This window comes from Scleropages formosus, chromosome 3, assembly GCF_900964775.1.
Source record: "Scleropages formosus chromosome 3, fSclFor1.1, whole genome shotgun sequence".
NCBI classification, from domain to species: domain Eukaryota; kingdom Metazoa; phylum Chordata; class Actinopteri; order Osteoglossiformes; family Osteoglossidae; genus Scleropages; species Scleropages formosus.
Window position 1 is genome coordinate 4,234,496 of NC_041808.1, and position 23,394 is coordinate 4,257,889.

General features: G+C 50.2%; 1 protein-coding gene across 7 annotated transcripts in view; it reads left to right on the forward strand.

Annotated features, from left to right (window-relative positions):
- Positions 1-285: 285 nt before the first annotated feature.
- The window catches only part of LOC108934887 (calcium/calmodulin-dependent protein kinase type II subunit gamma-like), a 34,067-nt gene continuing 10,958 nt past the window's right edge, over positions 286-23,394 (forward strand). For all 7 annotated transcript variants that reach the window (XM_029250006.1, XM_018753065.2, XM_018753068.2 and 4 more), the window contains exons 1-6: positions 286-420; positions 3,242-3,336; positions 20,477-20,536; positions 20,977-21,031; positions 21,130-21,195; positions 22,391-22,463. In XM_029250006.1, the coding sequence (XP_029105839.1) occupies positions 356-420; positions 3,242-3,336; positions 20,477-20,536; positions 20,977-21,031; positions 21,130-21,195; positions 22,391-22,463 (414 nt within the window). In that variant the 5' untranslated portion in view covers positions 286-355. The remainder of the gene's footprint in view (positions 421-3,241; positions 3,337-20,476; positions 20,537-20,976; positions 21,032-21,129; positions 21,196-22,390; positions 22,464-23,394) is intronic.

Consider the following 23,394-nt stretch of genomic DNA (forward strand, 5'->3'; position numbering starts at 1 on the left):
GAAAAAGGAACTTCATTAAAATCATATTGCAGTAAATAAACATAGAGATCGATGCCATATCCTACAGGTGTCATTCGTTTCTGTTTATGCGGCACATGCTTCATATTTGGGCCTAAACGCTGAACTCGCAGCGCGCGCCCCCGAATCCCCCCTTCCCGCCCTCTCTCTCTCTCTCTCTCTCTCTCTCTCTCTCTCTCTCTCTCTCTCTCTCTCTCTCGCTCTCTCTCTCCCCTCCTCCTCCTGACTGTGCTCCTCCGCGCGCGGGCGCGCGCACGCACACGCAGGCGCGCACACTCGGCGAGGCGGACCTCCTCCTGCGGAGCTCGTGCGACAGGCGGCTCCTCGCGCCCGCAACATGGCCTCGATCGTCACGTCCACGCGCTTCACGGACGAGTACCAGCTGTACGAGGAGCTCGGCAAGTAAGACACGGGCCTAAAGAGCACCTTGCGCACCATGATCTGTACCCTGTTTTTACCTTGATCCATCCAGCGTTGAGTCTTTTGCCTGCTCCTCCTCCTGTGTATGCCGCGCGCGCATACACACACACACACACACACACGCGGGCAGGACGAGCTGATCGCGAACAGAACTGACACTGTGATGCGCATCACCGCGTTATTACCGTCATTTATCGTTACTGTATTGAACGGGCTCGCGCCACTCGCCGCATCATCGCCCTGGCTGTGTCGCGCGGGCTGCGCTCCGCTCGTGCAGCTCTTAAAACTCGGGCGTCTTTCCCTCGGAAGTTATTTGCGCAGAAGACGCGTTTTCGGTTCACGTTCCGCTCCCTCGTCGTGTGCCGCGTACCGCCGTCCTGCGGGCTCGCGCGGCGAAGCTGCGGCGGCGGGCTCGCGACTGGAGGCGCGAGTCGAGTGGCCGCTCGCGATGTGCGCGCGCCTGCGTTTGGCTCTTTGTTGTAGCAGCGTGTCACACGGGAGCCGCGATGCAACATGTCATGAGGAACCGGGGAAACCGGGTACATGTAGGTACATGAAGGTAAATGTAGAGTGATGGTACAGGTACACCGAAGGTACAGGTATATAGTGATGATCCAGGTACGCTGGCTGAAGGTAAATGTAGAGCGATGGTACAGGTACATGGATGGAAGGTGATTCATGATGAGTACAGTGATGGTCTAGGTACACGGAAGGTAACAGTACAGTGATTGTAAAGGAACACTGAAGGCACAGGTACACTTATGGCAGAGGTACACTGAAGATACAGGTATAGTGATGCTAGAGGTACACTGAATGTAACAGTACAGCGATGGTGGCGGTACGCTGAAGGTACAGGTGTAGTGATGGTAGTGGTACGCAGAAGGTAGATCTACAGTGGTGGTAGAGGTACACTGAACGTAACAGTACAGTGGTGGTAGAGGTACACTGAAGGTAGAGGTACAGCGGTGGTTCAAGTACAGTGGTGGTAGAGTAGAAATACAGGTACAGTTGTGGTATTGGTACAGTGATGGTATATGTGCACGTACAGGTAGAGAGACGGTACAGCGAAGGTACATGTGCACAGAACGTACAGCTACATGTGGTGGTACGGGTACGGTACAGGTAGCACTGTCGTGTGGAGACCCTCTGGGGTCACCGGAAAGGGCCTCCTGGAGATGTGCCTGTTGGAGAAGCTCGCTTTGGTCCACGGCTTTGCTGAAAATCACACGTATACCGAGTGTACGAGGTCCCGAATTCGCGTACTTCATTGAATTGGCTGGATTTGCTGAATTCACTTAATTCACTGAACTTACTTCATTATTTGCACAATTTACTGGATTTTACTGAATGTCCCCAGTTTGCAGAATATACCGAATTTGCAGACGTTTCGGATTCACTCTTTATTGCGATTGTAATTTGAGTCTGAAGAATTAAGTTCTCTCATTTCACTGGATCTACTGAATTCCCCGAACTGAGTCCCTCTCCCACAGACCCTGTGTTAAAGTCACACCGTGTTACAGTGTAAAGAGTCACTGTTATAGTCTGGAGAGATGCTGTGTTACCATGTAAAGCCATTGTGTTGCAGTTTATAGTCGTATTGTTACAGTGTAGAGTCATTGCGTTATGGTGGAGAGCTGCAGTGTTATATTGTAAAGTCACTGTATTACACTGCAGAGCTGCTGATTTACAGTATAAAGTCAGTGTTACCATGTAGAGTTGCTGCATTACAGTGTACAACTGCAGTGTTACTGTGTAAAGTTATCACATTACAGCACTGAGTCATCATGTTACGGTGAAAAGCTGCAGCATTGCAGTGTAAAGTCGTTGTGCTATAGTGTAGAGCTGCAGTGTTTATAGTGTAAATTCATTACGTTATAGTGTAGAGCTGCAGCGTGAAGTCATTACGTTATAGTGTGGAGCGGCAGTGTTATACTGCAAATTCATTGCGTTATAGTGTAAAGTTGTAGTGTTACAGTGTAAATCCATTACGTTACAGCGTAGAGCTGCAGTGTAAAGTAATTTCATTATAGCGTAAAGTCATTATAGTGTAGGGCTGTAGTGCTATACTGTAAATTCATTGCGTTATAGTGTAAATCCATTATGTTATGGTGTAGAGCTGCAGTGTAAAGTCATTATGGTGTAGAGCAGCTGTGTTATAGTGTAAATTCATTGCATTATAGTGTAGAGCTGCAGTGTAAAGTAATTTCATTATAGTGTAAAGTCATTATAATGTAGAGCTGTAGTGTTATACTGTAAATTCATTGCTTTATAGTGTAAATCCATCATGTTATGGTGTAGGGCTACAGTGTAAAGTAATTTCATTATAGTGTAGAGGTGTTGCGTAAAGTCATTACAGTGTAGAGCTGCAGTGTTATAGTGTAAAGTTGTAGTGTTACAGTGTAAATTCATTACGTTAGGGCGTAGAGCTGCAGTGTTGCAGTGTGATGTAATTGTGTTACAGTGTAGTGTTGCTCTTAGTGTAGAGAATCACTGTTTTACGGTGTAGAGCTGCAGCCTTAGTTTAAAATTATTGTGCTAGTGTAGAGCTGCAGTGTTATAGCAGAAAATTGTGTCACAGTATAGAACTGCAGCGTTACATTTTAGTCATTGCATTGGTGTAGAGCTGCAGTGTTGGTGTGTAAAGTCTTTCTGTTATAGTGTAAATCCATCTCGTTACAGTGCAGAGCTGCAGCGCCACAGTGTACAGTCGTAGCATGATTGCGGTGTAGAGTTGCTGTATTACGGTGTTGAGTCCCGGTGTTGCCAAGCTCTGATCGTGTTGCCGTGCTTCTCGTCCTCGCAGGGGCGCCTTCTCGGTGGTGCGCAGGTGTGTGAAGAAATCCACAGGACAGGAATACGCTGCTAAGATCATCAACACAAAGAAACTCTCCGCAAGAGGTGAGGCTGCGATGGCTGTTACGGTGTAAAGTGTCATAGTGTCGCAGTGTTACTCACACACTGCTACAGTGTAAAGTGTCCCAGTGTTAGTGTTCGTCACACACTGCTACGGTGCAGCGTTGCTGAGGTCGTAAGTGACCATGAACTACTTCGTGGGGGGCGGAGTGCGATGCCGTTGTGTGCGTGCACGCGCTCGTTGACCGAAGCGCCCCCTTGTGGCATCCGGCTGTATCCCACAGCTGCTCCTCTACCGAACCACAGGCATCTGCTAGGGTTCCATCGATGGGGCGTTGCTTGCGGACCGTGGTTAAAACACCCCGGCTGTGTGTGTGTGTGTGTGTGTGTGTGTGTGTGTGCGCGCGCGCCGCTGCCTGAGCGGCGGTAATTTCAGAGTGAAACCTCTGGGTTGCACCGTGGTTCTTGCGCAATTAACGGGACCCGACCCCCCTACCGGTTCGCTTGGCAAGGCGTGCGCCGCTGAGGGCCCGTGGCTAACGGTGCCGTTCCTTCCCCACCCCCCCCAACGCGCTCCACTGTACAGCACAGCGATGCCGTGTAAACGACTATTTCGTGTATGTGCCATTGAGCTTCGGTGTCACACGCCCATCGTTTCATAAGCCAGGAAGACTGAGTTGAAGCTCCACCCACCAGTGACACACGGGGGCAAGTGACAATGACAGTGTGCTGAGGGTTTTGATGTGCTTTGGCTGCAGGTGGGGTCGATGCCGATCTTACTCTGCTAACCAGAGATGGGAATTCAGGCTTTCCATTGGGATGTGCTCAAATCCCACAGAGGGGCCGGATCTGAACTCTCCCTCATTTGAATGCGAGATATTAAACAAAGTTGCGCAGTTCAATTTGCATGGGACATTTGTACCGCAACCGTTCACGCTGCCGGGTGGATATTTATCGAAGCAATTCGGGTAAAGTGCCTTGATTAGGCTTTATCGGTGACGGTCGTGTCCGCTCTGGGGGATCTGAACATGCAACCTTCTGGTCACAGTTGGTGTTTTGTCCCACCCGCTTCATCACTGAGGCCTGCGGAGGGGAAGGAGCCCTTTGGGCGGGGGTAGGTGTCCCACTAGAGCGATGACGTCACTGGCCGAGAGTCAACGCAGGTGCACGATTGGTTCCTTCAGCCGGGGGCTTTGATCTTCATCTCATGGTGTTCATCTCCTTTTCATTTATTTATTTATTTATTTATTTATTTATTTAAAATATTTAAATACGGACCGTTTTCCGAAGATTCCACGGAGATGTCCGTTCGCAGCGATGGCTGTTTTCCTGGACGCGGTTCACTCTTGCGAGATGTTCGCTACCCCCGCTCACAATGCGAGGGGGGCCATCGCTGCTGGTTTATCGCCGCCTCTCGCTTGGATCGCGGCCCTGGCGAAACGTAGCTCTCTGTTACGATCAAACGAAATCTCTAGCGTGAACGCGTTTCGCATTTACATTTATTCGTTTCGCTGACACTTTTCTCCAGAGCGGCTTACGCTGGTTTACCAGTTTAAACAGCTAGGCAATTCCGTACTGGAGCTGTTCGGGGTAAGTCCCTTGATCAAGGGTATTACAGCAGGAAATGGGATTCAAATCTGCAACCTCTGAGTCTAGAAGCAGCCATTCTAACCGCTATGCTGCCTGCTGCCCCCATAGTTATTCCTATGGCTGATGCATATGACTAATATATATAAAATTAATTAATAATATTAATAAATGTTCCATTCTAGTGGAGGGCAGCAGTTGAGACCGCGCTCCGTAAAAGGCTCTGGTCCCTAGACGAGGGCATCCGTGTTGGTGGCAGATGTTCATCCTCTCCTTGGCGTCCTCCTTAAGTGTCCAGGCTGCGAAAAGTGGTAACCTGGGGGTAATCTCTAGGGTGAACGTACGCATGATGATACTGCGGTAGTTACCGCGGTTGCCTGGCCTTCGCAGCGTTCGCTGGGAGCTGTAGGTGAAGACGTAGGTGCAGCTGGGGCTGTGGGACGGGTGCGGAGCCAGTAAGCGGCTTTTGCTTCGTTGTTCTATATAAGCCCTGAACCGCGGAGGATGTGTGGGCTCAGTTGCTGGGCTACCTGCTAGGGATATTCAGCATCTCTCTCTCTCTGTGTTTCTTCATCTCTCTCTGCTTTACTTATTTATTTATATTTTACAGATTGTTTTGTTTATTAATTTATGTGTATATTTTTTACATTGTCTAGTATTTCCAGCACATTTTCTAGTCCCGCGACGTTCCCTCCGCCTGTACAAATAGTTTTTCCTGGGATGTTTACGTTGGTGCTGTGGATCGGTCGTCTTTATCCGAGCGTTGGGGGATTGTCGTTTTACCGGCGTCGGTCTGGTTTGGCCCCGTTTGGCCTGGTGGTCCCTAGTCGGCTTTCACAAAGGGCGCGGCGCACTAGGGACCGTGGCTTTGGCTTTACATTTTTTTTTGCTTAGCAGATGCTTTTCTCCAAAGTGACTCACAATGTTAAGCTACTTAGGTTGCTGTAATAAATGGGTAAAAGCGGGTGGTACTCACTCAATGACCGAGTTTCGTTCCTACGACCAGGTCGTTAAGCAAATTGGTCGATAAGCGAGGAGCCGCACTTTACCGATATTTCAAACTTATTCTACTGTTAGTAGGTTTGTGTCAACCATCTTTAGCTATTGTTTTATGTCCCCTTTGCACCATTTATAACATTTTTAGTATATTTATAGTATATTTAGTATATTTTCGCCCACTTCTTGTACTATGGGGTGCAAAATAAAGTATGAATTTATAGACGAAATATGTAGTCTTGGAGATTGCGAACGCCAGTGTAGCGAATACTGACCGACTGCAGGAACGAGAGCGAGAAAGGGTGATGCGAGATGAGATGCGTGACGCTGAGACGCCGCGCCGCCGTTTCCACGACCAAAGTTTTCGTACAGCGTACGATACCGACCGGTCAGAGAGCTGGTCGTAAGTCCGCGCGGTCGTTAAACAGGTAGGTCGTTAAGTGAGGAGTGCCTGTATTTGTAATTTTTTTTTTTTTTTTTACGGGCACGATTAAGGGTAAGGACCTTACTCAAAGGTACTACAGCTGGAGGTGGGAATCGAACATGTGACTTTGGGTACCAAGGCAGCAGCTCTAACCACTACGGTACCAGCTCACCCCAGTTTAAAAACTAGTTTGTTTGGGTTGAAGCAGTTTGATTTAAGAGCCTTTCTACCTGGATGTTGTGATGGATTCAGATGGACAACGTCTTGGTCACAAAGCTGGTCCCTTAACCATTCCATTTGGTCCCTTACTGCTAGGCTGCCTGCTTATGGTACTTCTATTAACTTTGGTCCGCGTCATTCGTGATTGCTCCCATTTGGCTTCGTCGAGTCCCCCCGAGACGCGCAGTGCTGGGAGATGCACTCGGAGCGGATCGTACAGCGATGTGGAAACTGCACGTATCATCGTGAAATGGTAGATTCGGGGTTCTGGATACGCATGACAGATGTGACAACTTATAATTTTTATTAAATGTTAAGGTTTATGAGCGGGAATCACTTTGGTCCCACGCAGCGAAATAACGAAGATGCGATGCGACTGCTTTGCATGGTGCTCAATGAAATGCGACTCCCTTTTTTATTTCCTCCTTTTTTATCGGACTCCAATCAGACCGTGCCCCTCGCTTACGATTCAGTGATCCAGAACGGTAACGCGGCCGTATAGGTCAGAGGAAATGCCTCGCTCGGGAGGCCGGTTTGCCGCAGCACTTCTTCCAGTGACCGGCACGTGTCCTAACAGACGGAACTTATTATTTTTCCATATGGCCAACGTCAGGGAGCTCCTTTTCTTCCCTGTATCACCAAGGATACCGGAGTTGATTGTATCTGCACTCTTGTCTTGTCGGAGGGCTTCGGTTGGGACCTTCATCTCCATTCCGCTCCTTGTACGGCTCTGGTAATCAGACAGTAAGTACGACTTCCGCCGAGGGACGTCAGCCGTCTTCCTAGTTTGCTCTCCTGCCAGGGCATCCGCCGTATTGTGCGGCAGCTGAGGGATCATCCCATAAGCAAGGTGTCATGATGTACGTGTCATTGCAGTTGGCAGCCTGTCTAGGGAATGAGTAAACGGTTTTCAGAGACTCCCCGGCATTTAAAAAAAAAAATATGGTGCATTCAGATGCGTCACCTTTCATGTTTGTTTCCTAAACTTTAGGTCCGTCTGGGTTTTTCCACCAGTGGCACCTGTACGTTTGGCACCTGCCTGCGGAGGTCTGGGTTGTTCATTCAGCGTCTGCAGAGGGGTCATTGGAGTGGCTTGCACTGATTCTTCAGTATCATATATAATAATGTGGATGTATGTGCCCACCTCCTGGTTCCTCCCGTTATGAACATACATTTACAGTTAGTCATTTAGCAGATGCTTTTCTCCAAAGTGATGTACATCTCCTAGAAAATACAGTGTATTCATTACATTATCAGGAAGTGACTTAGATGCAGATGCGTGATTCCAAAGTGCAGTTAATTTCTTACCTTCCACCATAAGAACCAACGTACATCACACCAGTAGCCGCATAAAAGTTTATCCATTATTCAGCAGTTATGATCACAAAGCTATCGAGCGCAAACATTTACACGTTACCACGCACTTAAGAGATCAGGGGAGAAGCGAGTCTGGAAGAGGTGAGTTTTAAGACCCTTCTAAATGTAGAGGGAGATTCGGCAGATTAAGCCGAACTGTTTGCGGCGTGGAGAATGATCAGGTCTCGTAGATACTGGGGAGCAGTTCTGCTGATGCTTTTGTAGGCCATAACCAGGGTCTTACTTTTGGTCCGGGCAGCTATAGGAAGTCAGCGCAGAGAAACGAGTAGAGGAGATACATGGGAACGCTTCGGCAGGTCAAACGCAACTCGGGCAGCAGCAGCGTTCTGTATCAGCTGTAGAGGTTTGATGGCAGTAGCAGGAAGGCCAGACAGGAGAGGGCTGCAGCGTCCGAGTGGGATATCACCATGGCCTGGACGAGTAGTTGGGCAGAGTCGGTTGCGAGATAAGGACGGATCCTTCGGATGCTATGCAGAATGTATACAACAAAGACTGCAAAGTAATGATCCGTGGAATAAAAAGTGAGAGATTCAAAAGAAGCCTATTTAGGGTTAAGCTTTCAGTAGTTATGAGATTTTTAGTGGAAAAAACAGACATGATGGAACTAAGAACCTTAGGAGTGGTTGGAGCAAACTGGGAAATTAGGGACGTTTTGGGGGAGGTGACCCCCCCCCCCCCCCCTTTTTTTTTTTTTTTTTTTTTTTTTTAGGTCTGGGGTCCTGTACGAAGCCAGGAAGCTCTGTCCTTCGGTTCTTCCTCCGTCTGAGGCGTTGGCTGGTTGGAGGAGGATGCGAGATGACAGGCCTCTCTACGCTGTGCAGTTGCTCCGATGAATCATCCTTGGACGGACACCAGGTTTAGGTCCTTTTCTGCGGAAACGCTCCCGCGTTTAATAACCCTCGTGGTGCTGTGCTGAAGATCCGTAACGCGCCTCCTAAGTGAACCTATATTGCACTTTCTCCATTCCGCTTCATCTTCCGTATCTGATAACAGCTCGGGGTCTCCGCTCGCGGCGCAATACAGTTGACTCGGTCCTATTCGGAGCCGCGCGGCAGCGTGTTGGTGCATCCGCCCACGGTCCTGTGTAGGTGAGCCGAGAGGGGTGGAACGCCGTGAGATCTTAGCGGCGCTTGGAAGGAGCGCGGTGCTCTGGTTACTCATCGCAGTGGGTGTCGCGCGTCGACCACGCGGCAGCAGAAGCAGCAGGAGCAGCAGCGCTCCTCCTCGTGTTTCGTCTCGCGTTTGACCTCAAGCGCGTTGGGCGTCATCGAACCGTGCGCCTCGGGCGTGGGGTCGACGCGAGCGCCGCCCGGCGCGTCGCGTCGCCCACGTCCGATGAGAACCGGTCCCTCTGTGGCGGCTCGACCTTGCGGGACCGTGAGATTACCCATCTTCGATTAAATTAATTAATCGATCGAATAAATTAATCGATTAATTTAACACATTCGACCAAACTTGTCCAACACTGACACTTAACGATATCCCCAACCTTACAAAAGCAGCCCCTTCCTGAAAAATCCCAAGTGACCAGTGCTGTGAAGACGGAGGCGATTATTGGGTTACTGGAGTCGGAAAAAACGTACCGACTCCGACTAAATGTACCATATATGCTGGTGTATAAGTTGATCCGGTGTATATGTCGACCCCCCCCAAGATTAGAGGTGGTATATAGGTTATGGTCTATATTCGCCGGATAAGTCGACCCCCAAAATAACGTGCAACTTTTGGGCAGTCGTCGAGTCGGAAGCGATTATTGGGTTACTGGAGTCGGACTCAAAGGTTTTGTGTACCGACTCCACAGGCCTGGATGTAACGCAAACTCTCATAAATCGAAGACGTGATTTCGGTTATTTTCGGTAGTTAGAAACGGTTTTTACAATTTTTCTCAGTGGCCTCTGTGTTCCTGAGCCCTGAAATTGACACCCATTGATGATAAAATATCACAATCCCATCGATTCAAGGAAGCTTCAGTAGTTAACGTCGGTTATCGTGACGCGAGAAGATCGTTTTCCTTCGTTGGTTACTGTTTAAAACTGTGTGAGTGTTTAGCCGCGCTCCTTTAACTCTTTGATAGCTGTTACGCACCGAGCGCTGAACAAACACTCTCTCGCACACACGATACTCTGTTTATGTACTGATTTGACTTTTAATACAAAAAACAGGACGGTAAAGAGAAAAGAAATCGGTGAAATCAATGAATGGAAATGAACTGACACTGAATTACTGGATCCCCCCCACTAACTTGTGTTAGTGTCCATCTGTCTGTCCGTCTACCAGCTATCCATTCATCCATCCATCCGTCTAGCTGTCCGTCTATCAAACATCCGTCTGTCCGTCCATCCATCCATCCTCTCCATCTGTCCATCTAGCTGTCCATCTATCAAACATTCATCCATCCATCCATCCATCTGTCCGTCCATCCATCCATCCATCTGTGAGTGTGTCCATCCATCCATCCATCCGTCCCTCTCTGTCCATCCATCCATCCATCCATCCATCTGTCCGTCTAGCTGTCCATCTATCAAACATTCATCCATCCATCCATCCGTCTGTCCGTCCGTCCATCCATCCATCCATCTGTGAGTCTGTCCATCCGTCCATCCATCCGTCTGTCCGTCCGTCAGTCCGTCTAGCTGTCCATCTATCAAACATCCATCCATCTGTCCATCCATCAAACATCCATCCATCCATCCATCCATCTGTCCGTCTAGCTGTCCATCTATCAAACATTCATCCATCCATCCATCCGTCTGTCCGTCCGTCCATCCATCCATCTGTGAGTGTGTTCATCCATCCATCCATCCGTCCCTCTCTGTCCGTCCGTCCATCCATCCATCCATCCGTCCCTCTCTGTCCATCCATCCATCCATCCATCCATCCATCCATCCGTCTGTCCGTCCGTCCATCCATCCATCCATCTGTGAGTCTGTCCATCCGTCCATCCATCCATCTGTCCGTCTGTCTGTCAATCTGTCCGTCCGTCAGTCCGTCTAGCTGTCCATCTATCAAACATCCATCCATCTGTCCATCTATCAAACATTCATCCATCCATCCATCCATCTGTCCGTCCGTCCATCCATCCATCTGTGAGTGTGTCCATCCATCCATCCATCCGTCCCTCTCTGTCCATCCATCCATCCATCCATCCATCTGTCCGTCTAGCTGTCCATCTATCAAACATTCATCCATCCATCCATCCGTCTGTCCGTCCGTCCATCCATCCATCCATCTGTGAGTCTGTCCATCCGTCCATCCATCCGTCTGTCCGTCCGTCAGTCCGTCTAGCTGTCCATCTATCAAACATCCATCCATCTGTCCATCCATCAAACATCCATCCATCCATCCATCCATCTGTCCGTCTAGCTGTCCATCTATCAAACATTCATCCATCCATCCATCCGTCTGTCCGTCCGTCCATCCATCCATCTGTGAGTGTGTTCATCCATCCATCCATCCGTCCCTCTCTGTCCGTCCGTCCATCCATCCATCCATCCGTCCCTCTCTGTCCATCCATCCATCCATCCATCCGTCTGTCCGTCCGTCCATCCATCCATCCATCTGTGAGTCTGTCCATCCGTCCATCCATCCATCTGTCCGTCTGTCTGTCAATCTGTCCGTCCGTCAGTCCGTCTAGCTGTCCATCTATCAAACATCCATCCATCTGTCCATCTATCAAACATTCATCCATCCATCCATCCATCTGTCCGTCCGTCCATCCATCCATCTGTGAGTGTGTCCATCCATCCATCCATCCGTCCCTCTCTGTCCATCCATCCATCCATCCATCCATCTGTCCGTCTAGCTGTCCATCTATCAAACATCCATCCATCTGTCCATCCATCCATTTGTCCATCCATCCATCTGTCCGTCTAGCTGTCCGTCTATCAAACATCCATCCATCTGTCCGTCTAGCTGTCCATCTATCAAACATTCATCCATCCATCCATCCATCCGTCTGTCCGTCCGTCCATCCATCCATCCATCTGTGAGTCTGTCCATCCGTCCATCCATCCGTCTGTCCGTCTGTCTAGCTGTCCATCTATCAAACATCCATCTGTCCATCTATCAAACATCCATCCATCTGTCCATCCATCAAACGTCCATCCATCCATTTGTCCATCCGTCCGTCCATCCATCCATCCATCTGTCCGTCTAGCTGTCCGTCTATCAAACATCCATCCATCCATCCATCCATCCATCGTGGATGTTGTTTGGAGAGTCCAAAGTAAGGACCATACACCTCGTAAGTCGAAGTTGGGCTCTGAAATGAAACTCCTAATAAAGTCACAATGTATCGTGTCTTGGCGGTTCGACTGTATAGGGTTTAAATGTCAGTTTCAGGAGCTCGGTAAGACCGAGACGGATCGCCAGCAGACGGCCAAAGCTGAGGTCGCTGCTTCGGACCCGGTGGGATTCAAACCTGCCTGGTATTGTCCTGACGCTCCTTATGGGGAGATGTTCCTGGACGGTCTCCTTCGGTCTCTCCTTAGACGGACCCGTGAACCACAGACGCATCAATCAGGTGGCGAGGCGTCACCGCGCAACTCTCGCGGAGGACCGGGGGCCGGAACCATCCAGAAACGCTGGCAGATAAATATCGAGCCACCGTTTGTTTTGTTTATCGCCCGTTGCTCTTGGCCAACGTGGGCAGCGAGAAGTTTCCCCCGGAGGCCGCCGCGCTCATCTTGTGAGCTCCTCACACTGGTGTAACATAAACACGGAGGTGTAAACACCTTCGCATGGGGCGCCCAAACGCCACGGCCCGTTGGCCGACGTGCGTGCGCGTGCGCGCGTCCTAGTGTTCTGGAGAAGCTCACAAACACCGCCACTTCCAAGGAATAGCCAGCGTTGGGGAAGAGGAAGAGGGAAGAGGGTCAAGGGGCACTTTGTCCTAGTTTTTAAAAAAATTAATATTTTTATTTATAGTTATTTATATTTGCGTGCGAGGCTGAGGCCGGTCGACGCAGAGCGCGGGGCTCCCAGGAGCCGAGATCCACGACAGTCCGACAGGCCGCTCCGCTCGGATCCCGGTGCTCCTTCCAGGCGGAAGGATGTCGTACGAAGTTATGGTCTCGGGTTTGTGTGCTTCGAACCCGAGATCATAACTTTGTGTGGCATCCTTGCCATATCTTTTTTTTTTTTTTTTTTTTTAACATTTTGGGTCCTCGCATTGGTGTGTGTGTGCGTGAGCTTCCACCTTTGCATCGGAAGGACGCGGGTTTGAATCCCATCTCCTGCGGCAGTGCCCTCGAAGAAGGTGCTTGCCCTGAACTGCTCCAGTAAAAACCACCCAGCTGTATACATGGGTAAATCAGTGTAAATAGCTTAATACGCAAACGGATATATTTTAAGCAGGTTCGTATTTAAAAATAAATTCATCGGACATTGTCAACCTTGTTAATAAGTCTCAGCAGACCGAACTAATAGACGTAAACACTTATTTATTTAGTTATTTATTACAATCTTTTAAATTTTCATTTTTTTTTTTAAATACCTTAATTATTTGTCTACCTCTCTTTGTTTTTTTGTTTTCCCAAATAACATGGGTTTGTTTGCTTCGATCGAAACGGCGTCGTACAGTAAATGATCCTTTGGGTTCTGTTTCTTCTGTCACGATGTTGCAAATATTCAGGTCCCCCCCCCCCCCCCCACAAGTTGACCGTTCGGTCGTCTGCAGCTCCTCCTCCTTCTGGACTCCTGTTCTCCCAGGTGGCAGAGCTCTTAATTACTCGTATTTGCAGCGTAAGCTAATTAAGGCTGCGTCGGTGAGCCTTCGGGGGAGGGGAGACCGAGCGAAAACGGGGCCACCGAGCAGCGGGTAGAGAAGGTGACCGCCGCCGTCACCGCGGGCCGGAACCTGGGGGCTCGCGGTCGGGAACGGTGACCGAGCGCTTGCGCTGGACCGTGACTTGGTGTTCAGCATTGGCAGTGACCATCCTTTTGGCCTTGAGCTCATGGTAGCCTGTGACCGTGACCGCGGTCGTCACCGTGAACCCTGTGAGTCCTGGCAGATGGTCATCTCCATACCCGCCGATCTTGAGCTCATCGTTACAGTTGAAACGGTTTACAACTTGTGTTATTGACCGTAGGCAGCGAAAGCCTTGACTAAGTGCAGGGGGCGATCGGAAAATTCTCAGAACGAACCTTGAGAGAGACGGAAAAACGTGTCGAATTTTTCCGAAGATGAAAGAGACGGAAGCAAACGGACGACGAGGGATGTGGAGCTGAAGAAGCCGTTTTAGCCGTTACCCTCGAACAAGCTGCTTCCAGCCAGACTCTCCTTCAGCCCAGTTTCACCCTGGCAGCTTCGTGGTCCCGGGAAGCAAAAGTGTCTAGGTCCTCAGTTTTGGCCTGCTGTGGTGGAATGAGATCCCACTGTCCCTCAGAGCTGCTGAATCCCTCCCAACATTCAAGAAGGGTCTCAAACCCCTCTCTTTCAGAGCCACTTTTCTCTGGATCTGCTAATTGCTCCACGAACGTGTATCGCGCCACCTGTCACGGTCCGTCGCTTTGCGTTTCCCATCAACTGAACGAAGGATCGCGCGGCGACGTTCGAGTGTCTCTGTCTTCGGCTCTCCGTCTGTTGTCGACGCGCTTCCGTTTGTTCCGAGTTGTACGTCGCTTTAGACAAAGAGATTACGGCTACTGCCTTTGGGCCCAAAGGTTGCGGGTTCAGATCCCACCTCCAGCTGTTACCCCAAGCAAGGTACTTACCCTAAATTCCTCCAGTAAAATAACCAAGGTGTATAAATAAGTAAATAGCTAAGTAGCTTAACATTACAATTTGATTTGGGGAAAAGTGTTAATTAGATGAATAAATGTAAATTAATTAATTAAATGTCACACACAGGTGAGCCTTTCACCTCCTCCACCTTCTGCAGAGTACTTTAGCCGCTAGGAGACCAGGCGTCCAGACATAAAGTGACGCCTCCCGATGATGCCTCCGCGGCTCCCGCGGTTCCGTTTCTCCACCTGCCCACCGTGTACACCTGTCGGCCCCGCCCCTTCGCCACCTTCGGCGGTGGCGGCCCCTCCGGCGTTCCTTAATAATGCACCAGCGAAGCCCGTAATCCTTCCAACAAAACAACTCGTAAATTATTCAGTGGCCTCTTAACATTGCTGCTGCGAACAAGCGGCATGCCTGTCGCCCTGGGGCGCCGCGCTCACAGGGAGCGAGAGGGACGTCCTGCTCTGTGGTACAGTAGCAGTGTTCCTGGTTCGAGATGGCCGGGCACCTGCTGTGCTTTCCTCGATTTAACCTGTGCTGTCTGCCCTTCCTTTTTCCATATCCACACTGCCCCCTGTGGCCAGGTGGTGCAACAGCAGGGTTTTCTTTTTCTTTTTTTTTTAATTTAATTTCTATTTTTTAGGCTGCCATCCATCTACGTTGCTGCTAAGCCCTGGAATCTGTGTATTTTTAGTAATCCGGGCCTCGTTGACCGCCCCCCCCCCGGCCCCATGGGTAAACCTCTGCTAGCACAGATAAACGGGGGTAATCTCTTACAGCCTCCGCATCCCACCCTGCCCCTTTCCGGCGGTTTCTCGGTCACCACCGGTCAGGGGCTTCGCTCAGGCCTCAGATAAGCACCCCCAACCCTAACTTTTAAGATCTAATACAATATTTAAGTGTTAAACAAAATAAGAATTAGAAGAAAATCCAGGTGTTGAGTAAGTGACACCTTTTTGCTTCCGCTCGTCTTTAATTGAAAAGTAACGAACATCTTGTTCATTTACATTAATTCACTTATCTGACACTTCTCTCCAAAGCGACTTTACGGTGTTAAGCTACTTAAGGGTCTTTATCCAGTCATACAGCAGGGTAATTTTTACTGTATCCAGTCAGGGTAAGCGCCTCGATCGAGGGTACTACAGCAGGAGGTGGGATTTGAACCGGGGCGCTTCCAGTGCGCGGCAGCGGTTCTGACCGCTGCGCCACCTGCTGTTCGGTGCCCACAGTTGCTCTAATTGTTCATAGGATAGCGATGTACCCTGCTCACCCTGCCCTTTACTATGAATTTAGTGGGGGTACTCTGTTGGCCTGCCCCCCCCCTGGGTGATCCCATCTACATGGCTTATTGTACCGCAACTTAGGAACGTCCCAGTTGTGTTCGTAAGGTAGGTACAAGTGTACTTTTTTATTTCAGTAAATATTTGTTGAAGTAACACCTTAACGAGAAACACCGAAGCTGCAAAATAAACAGCTAAAATGTTTCAAAATCACGTGTAATAATTTCTCCATGATGTCATCTGATGTAGAATGTACAGCAAAGATCTTCGTGTGTGTTTTTAGTCCCGATAGACGTATATATTTATTTATTATACGGCAGCGAGCGATGCGGTACCATTGATGGGTGGCGCAGGTTCAACCGCCCGTTGACCGTGTGCCGAACGTAGGGTGACCGGGGGGGTGGGTGGGTTTGGGGCAGAGCAGCGGCTACAGGGCTGCGGCTGAGCAGCTTGGTTCACACGTGAATAATGAATGTGCTCAGCCGCCTCCTCCAGGAAGGTCTGCGGGGTGAAGATGTGCATCCGCCACCCTGCGCTCGTCCTCACGCCGGCGCACCTTTATTTACTTTTACACCGATTCACTTACCAGGCGCTGTTCTTTTTGGTTAGTGAGGTACGACGAGGGTAAACAAAAGTGCATTTCGCCACAGACGAGAAGATTAGTTCTCGTGGAATTGACGTTTATGCCAATAGACCTGGAAAACCTACAAAGAAAAAGCAACTATAAAATACAACTCTAAAATAATGTAGCATTCGCTTATACTTTAGTGTAGATGAAAAAAGTTAAATATTAAATGTACTGAAATTAAAATGGATTGTTCTTATCTCTATTCTGAGAGTAGAGTATAAAAAAAGCATATATAGGATGGAGAGAAAGCTTTCACATACAAGCCCACGTTTGCTACTACAACTGTATCCAATTCCAAAGAGGTTTGTTAGTGCGATCAAAGCAAATGTCATATAGGGAAAAAAAATACTCAAACATGAAGAGTTGAGTGTATAAATTTTCCTTTTGATTCTAGGCATCCTTGGGGGTAATTTTGGGGTGAACTTGGGATGAGCTTTGAGTAAATTGGGATTTTGCCCCTATAAGGAATAATGGAATTTGATTTCGTCTGGTTTTGCGGTTTTCGATTCCTTTTGAAAAACAGAGTGGGATTCCATAATGAGGGACAAGTGTTTTTATCAAGTAGATAACATAGGGCAAGTTCACGAAACAGATTGATCAGGAGACAAGTGGGTCTGAAGGAGATGGGTTTAGAGACCCTTCTGAAGGGATTCAGCAGCGCTGAGGTGCAGAGGGAGAGAGGCGAGGAGGGCTGGACGCACAGGAACGCTTCGGCAACTCGCTCTCTCGGACGAGCCGTGTCTCCCTGGTTTGAGTTGAACACCAGAACCGTTTATAGACAGAAAGGACTCTTCGTCCATCCAGCAGACCAGAGGGAGCAGGCCGGAACCTGGCAGGTCAGGGGTCGCACCGCGCACTGGTGTAATCGTGTTAGCAAGTCCCTGTGAGTCCCAGCCTAATCCCCAGCAGCCTAGCACGTCAGGACAGGGGTGGGGGGATGACGTCTCTGTCTTGTGATGACGCCTTTAGCCAGATCTCGGTTTCGACCAAGATGACGACGGCGCCACACGAAATCGTTTTTGCCCCGTTGGCGCACTTGAACCAGACAATCCATTGTGTTGTGTGTCGAAATCCCCGGATAACACTGCCGCTGCCCCGTCGCCTTCCCCCCCAGAGAGCGCGCTTAACCGTAAAATAATCCGGCCGCGTGTCACCCGAGGAGGCAGAAGGCGGTCCAAAAAACAAACCAAACAACGTTGAAAGTGGTGGGGTCTCATTAACACCTTTCGGAGAAGGCGCGGTAAATAAATATGCAAATACAGACATGCGTCACTTAACCCTGGGGATCCGTTCATACAGTGTACTTATACACACCTAGATGGTATAGCCTCGATCATAGTGTACTTATACACACCTAGATGGTATAGCCTCGATCATAGAGCAAACTTATACACACCTAGATGGTATAGCCTCGATCATAGTGTACTTATACACACCTAGATGGTATAGCCTCGATCATAGAGCAAACTTATACACACCTAGATGGTATAGCCTCGATCATAGAGTGTACTTACACAAACCTAGATGGTATAGCCTCGATGCAGTCAAGAGACGCGATAAACACATGATTTATGGTGCTGCTGCTGGCGTAACACAGCATACTGTTTTACAGTAAACTTTTTTTAATAAGTAGAAACACACACACATATACACTGTCACACACACACACTGGCTGAAACCGCTTGTCCCAAGTAGAAACAGTACACTGTAAAATATCGATAAAAATTACAGTATAGTAAATACATAAACCAGTAACAGGTATTTATTGTCATTATCAAGTACTGTGTACTGTACATAATTGTATGTGCTATACTTTTATACGACTGGCAGCGCAATAGATTTGTTTATTGCAGCACCACCACGAACATGCGAGAAACTCGTTGCGCTACGACATCGCTAGTCAATAGGAATTTTTCAGCTCCATTATAATCTTATGGGACCACCGTCGTGTATGCGCTCAGTCGTTAAGCGAAATGTCGTTAAGCTGAGCGTGACTGTAGTGCTAAAAGTACGGTAGTTTCTTGCCGGCAGCACTAGCTGCTGATTTCAGGGTTTGTATCTGGATGCCAACGGTGGAAAGTTAACATCCATTCAAGAGTGAGTATGGATTATGATGGGCACTTCAGAGGCTCATCAGGGACTTTGCTTGAGGGGCAAAGCTCTTTTTATGCCTTGACGTCACTTGGCCGCAGGGGAGAGGTTGGAACACGTGATGAAGTGGTTCGGAGGGCCTACGGTGATCTTTCCTCCAACTTTCTGGTTCTGGAACTGCGGGCCCCTCTGCGAACGGGATAGTATTTTCAAATCTGGCCTCATCCCAAGCAGCGACTCCCAAAGCAAGGTAATTTTGGAGGAGTTGAGGATGGAGCAGATTCAGGGCAAGTCGAGTTTTTCTGACTGTCTCAGGAGCTACATCCTCTACTGAGCCGCCTTCATGCTGGAGTTTGTATTGCCCCACACATTCCCACCGTCCTCTCTGAGGAGGTCGTTGGATCGGCACCCGAGAAAATGATCTTGCGAGGCAAACATTGTCAGCCGAAGCCCCAGGAGGGACCTCGCGTTGCCACCTTGACTTGCTTCAGTCCAGGTATCTGTTGGAGTGGCTGGTGCAAGGAGTCTTGAACTGGTAACGGCACGATCGTGGTCCAAAGTCAGGATGACCCCAGAGAGACCGAGTTCGGAGGCCCGGCGAGAACCGTGCTCAGAAGCCAGCTCTGTAGCCCAGAGCCGTTTAAGGGTAAAATTACAGAAGGAAAAAATCTTCTTCTGCAGGTCAGATTAGATATTCCAAGACAAAAAACACCTGGTACCCCAGAGCGGTCCATGACTTTCGGTAGCGATAACTGATAATCTCTCCATTCATCACTTGCATTTTACATTAAAACTGTACTTAGTAGTTACATAGATCATGCATGAACTGGAATCCATAAAGTAAAATACACAGTAAAACCAGGAAATGTATATACTGCATGACGGACACTTAAAAACAAGTTAACGAAATTCTGGTTTCCCCAAGAGTCTATAGATTCAGTTTAAAAGAAAATGTTACCGCAGTAAGTGAAGGAGTGGAGAGGTTCTCAGACTCTGCAGCTGTATAAAGGTGGCGACCCTGTGTCATCGGGGTCCTTTTCGGTAGAGCCGAGGACTGGCCTTGGTGCACCTCCACGGCGCCGCTTCTGATGTCGCCCTTTTCTCCTCGCTGGTGGCTTTTCCTCCTTGAAATGGGTCTCGGGGTGTAAAACACGAGGGAGATACCGTGGTAAGACGGCACCGTCGGGAATGAAACGCGGACCCCGTTTGAGAGGTGGAACGGGTTTGGGAGCCGCCTGATGCTCCTGGTCACGGCACCAAATTCTCCTCTTCTTTACAATGATGAATTATGCGCAAATGAGCCATCATGCGGTTCAGATGCTGAGCACGTTTGTGAGCGCTCTCAAAGGTCGCAGGTTTGAATCCCACCTTCAGCGGAAGTACCCTTGAGCAAGGTACTTACCCTAAATTGCTCCAGTAAAATTACCCAGCTGTATAAATGGGTAAATAATTGTAAAGTATTAACACTGTAATTCGTTTTGGAAATGTAAGTACCGCGGTTTTTACTCTCAATCAATGCAGTAAAAATGACCCTGCTGTATAAGAGTGCAGATACTCATCCAAGAGGCCCTGGACTCAGTTGCTGGAGTTCCAGGCTGAGGTTCGAGGACGATGGAGCCGGGGTGACCTCCACTCTGTCCCGTTCACCCCCCGCCATACCCCGCCCCCCGTCACCAGGTGCCAAAACACACATACACTGACCATGCGGTTGATACTCGCTAGGCCCGTACTGGGGTGCTCACCTGAGGCTTGTCCTCGGTCTCATGTCGGTATGGTTTACCCCAGGACTCCGCCCCCTCGCTACTGGTCCCCGCACTTTGAGGACTCACTGCTGCTTCTTCTCTGTTTGCCTTTAGACCATCAGAAACTGGAGAGAGAGGCTCGCATCTGTCGTCTGCTGAAGCACCCCAACATCGGTGAGTGTGTGAGTGAGTGTGAGTGCAGCAGAGTGGGTTAGAACGGTTTTTTTTTTTTGCACATTCTAACTTGTGTTTAACATGCCAGTTTGACAGCAGGTGGTAACAGTGCTCGTTCTCTTCGAGCGATTCCCTCGATTGACCGTAGCACCATTCCCCCAAGACTCTGCCCATCCCCCGTTGTCGCTGTCCCTCGTACCCGTGTCATTGTCCCGCATCGTTCCCCGTGCTCCCTCGCACCCATACCCCTGCCCCAGGTGTCGCTGATCAGTGCTGTAGTTTGAACTGTCACCCGGGTGTTCCGGAAACATCTCGGAGCGACCTGCCACCAGTAACTTCCTGTATTCACTCGGGGTGATTGACCGCTGTAAAGGGTGCTGTGAAAACAGTAAAAAGGTGTGAACCACAGTTCCCCTTCCTGTATCTGTCTCGCCCCTCAGTCCGCCTCCATGACAGCATCTCGGAGGAGGGCTTCCACTACCTCGTCTTTGACCTGTGAGTACCCGAGTTCTGGCCCGCGGCGTGTGATGTCATCAGGTGTGCTCTGCCTCTTGGCGGCGCCCATAACCACGCCGCTGTTTTCTCATCTGCAGGGTCACTGGAGGGGAGCTCTTCGAAGACATTGTCGCTCGGGAGTATTACAGCGAGGCTGATGCCAGGTGAGCAGGAATTCTAGCTGTTGCCGTGGTTACTGTCCGTTACCTGCGGTTACCGGGCACATGCAGAGCAACAACCCGATCCAGGATGGGTGCCGCACACATACGCGGCCGCTCAGAGGACACGTTCGCTACAAGGGCCATGAGTGACTCGTCTAAGAGGAAGGAAGTTCCTCTCGCGCGGATTGCGTTCTCAGGGTTGCCATGGCGATTCAGCCGTTGTATTGGCAAAGCGGCAGGTTGAGCTCAGCGGTTCTGGAAAAAAAGACGGCACAGCTGGGCAGGAGCAACAGATGGCAGAGAGGTTAAGGCTGTGAGCTGAGGCCCGGTTATGGCCCCTTTGAGCCCCGTTCTCTCCGCACATCCTTAGTCAGTCTAAATGAGGTGTGTGTGTGTGTGTGTGTGTGTGTAGTCTGCGTATGTCACTTCTGGATTTCAAAGTGATCGCAAGTGGTTCAGGGTTTAAACCGCTCGGCACTCCCTCCTCTAGGGCCGGACTGTGCTTGGCACTGGGTTTGGACCCGCGCTTGGGGCATCTCAGTGGAGACGGGTCGCAGACCCCGGTGGGGGGCGGCGGATAGGGAGGACCGCTCCCTATTGGGCAGGAAGCGGCTCTGGCACCAGTGCAGCGGAGCCTTGGGTATAGAATTGGCCAAATTTGGGCACGAGGAGCTCCCTTCGCCACGTCCGAGACCGAGCTCCTCCCCGCTCTGTTCGCCGGTCGCTCTGGATCACCGCGGTGTTCCTCGCTCTCCTCCAGGGGCCCTTAGGGTTAGGACGGGGAGTTAAACAAAACGCTGCTTCCCACCGGTTTCCAATGAGCCTCAGGCGGTCGGTCCTTTTTGGGGCAGAATTTTGGGCAGATGTGCGGCTTGGCCTCTTGGACTCCTAACCACCCTGTGTCGGCAGTCTCACCTCGACATGGACGGCGATGTAATGGGGACAGGCTGCGCTAAATCAGGAGCACAGCGACCGCAGTTACAAACAACCCGGAATTACGAACAAACAGAGTTACATCGCGTAGGGGGGCGTGTCCCTCGAGTGGGTAAAGCAGCGGGTCATGGGCTCCTTCCGACATTCTCCCGATTCCACTCTGGGATTCTGTGGCCAGTCGAGCGAGCGGTTGGTTGGTGACTGGTTCCGTTGAACCCGTGATCCAGTCCCGCTGTCAGCTGTGTGTCTTTGTGTTTCTGTGCAGCCACTGCATCAGCCAGATCCTGGAGAGCGTCAGCTACATCCACCAGCATGACGTCGTGCACAGGGACCTCAAGGTGAGCACCTGTCGCCACGGCAACCTCGCAGACCGGTGCCGCATCACCCGTCGCCATGGCAACATGCTGCGTCATGACTTTCTGTCTCCTTGTCTGGGGGGACGCCTGGTGTAGGTGTGGAACATCTGTGTAATCTGCGGCTTGGGCAGGCTGTGTGTGTGTGTGTGTGTGTGTGTGTGTGTGTGTGTGTGTGAGAGAGAGAGACGGAAGCTTGTGCCTCTTCTGCCCGTGCTCTGACCCCATTCCAGGCCTGAAGCAGGCGAGAGAGGGGGCGGCGTGGGGGTTACTGCCATGGTACATGGGACTGTTCGTTACGGGCAGCAAAAATGAGCAGAGCTGTAGCCAGCAGGTTGCCATGGCGACGACTAGCGTGCACATCTCAAGCGCGGTGATGGGCGGCACTGAAACACTCACCCAGGGTGACCCAAGCAGAGATGAGCGCCTCCTCCGGGCAAAGCACTCCTCCACGTCGTGGGCGCTGCTTCCCTACCCCCGGTGGCGCCCCCCGGAGAGCTGCACAGAAAGAGCAGCGACAGGAAAACTCGAGCGAGTTGTCGCACAAGAGGTCATGCTGTGGTGACCTGTGCCAAAACAGGCCCTGTGGGAAAGTGTGTCTGCAAGGACCTTGGTGGGAGCAGCACGCACACAGACACGCAGACAGACACACACACAGGGTTCAGTCTGCATCTTCAGTTTAAATCTTGGCGCCCCCTTGTGGCCAGTAGTGGAACAGCAAGACGAGCTGTTACTGCGCTGAAATGAACCGCAGCGTGGTACGACACACTACCCACAGTTCCTTTCGCTCGGCGGACTCGCTCACTCTCGTTCCCTGTGTGGTCAGGGAAACGGCATCCCTCTTTCTATAGAGGTGAATATAATGTGAAACAGAATATATGAATGGAAACCGCAGTTGGTGTGTGTGTGTATTGGT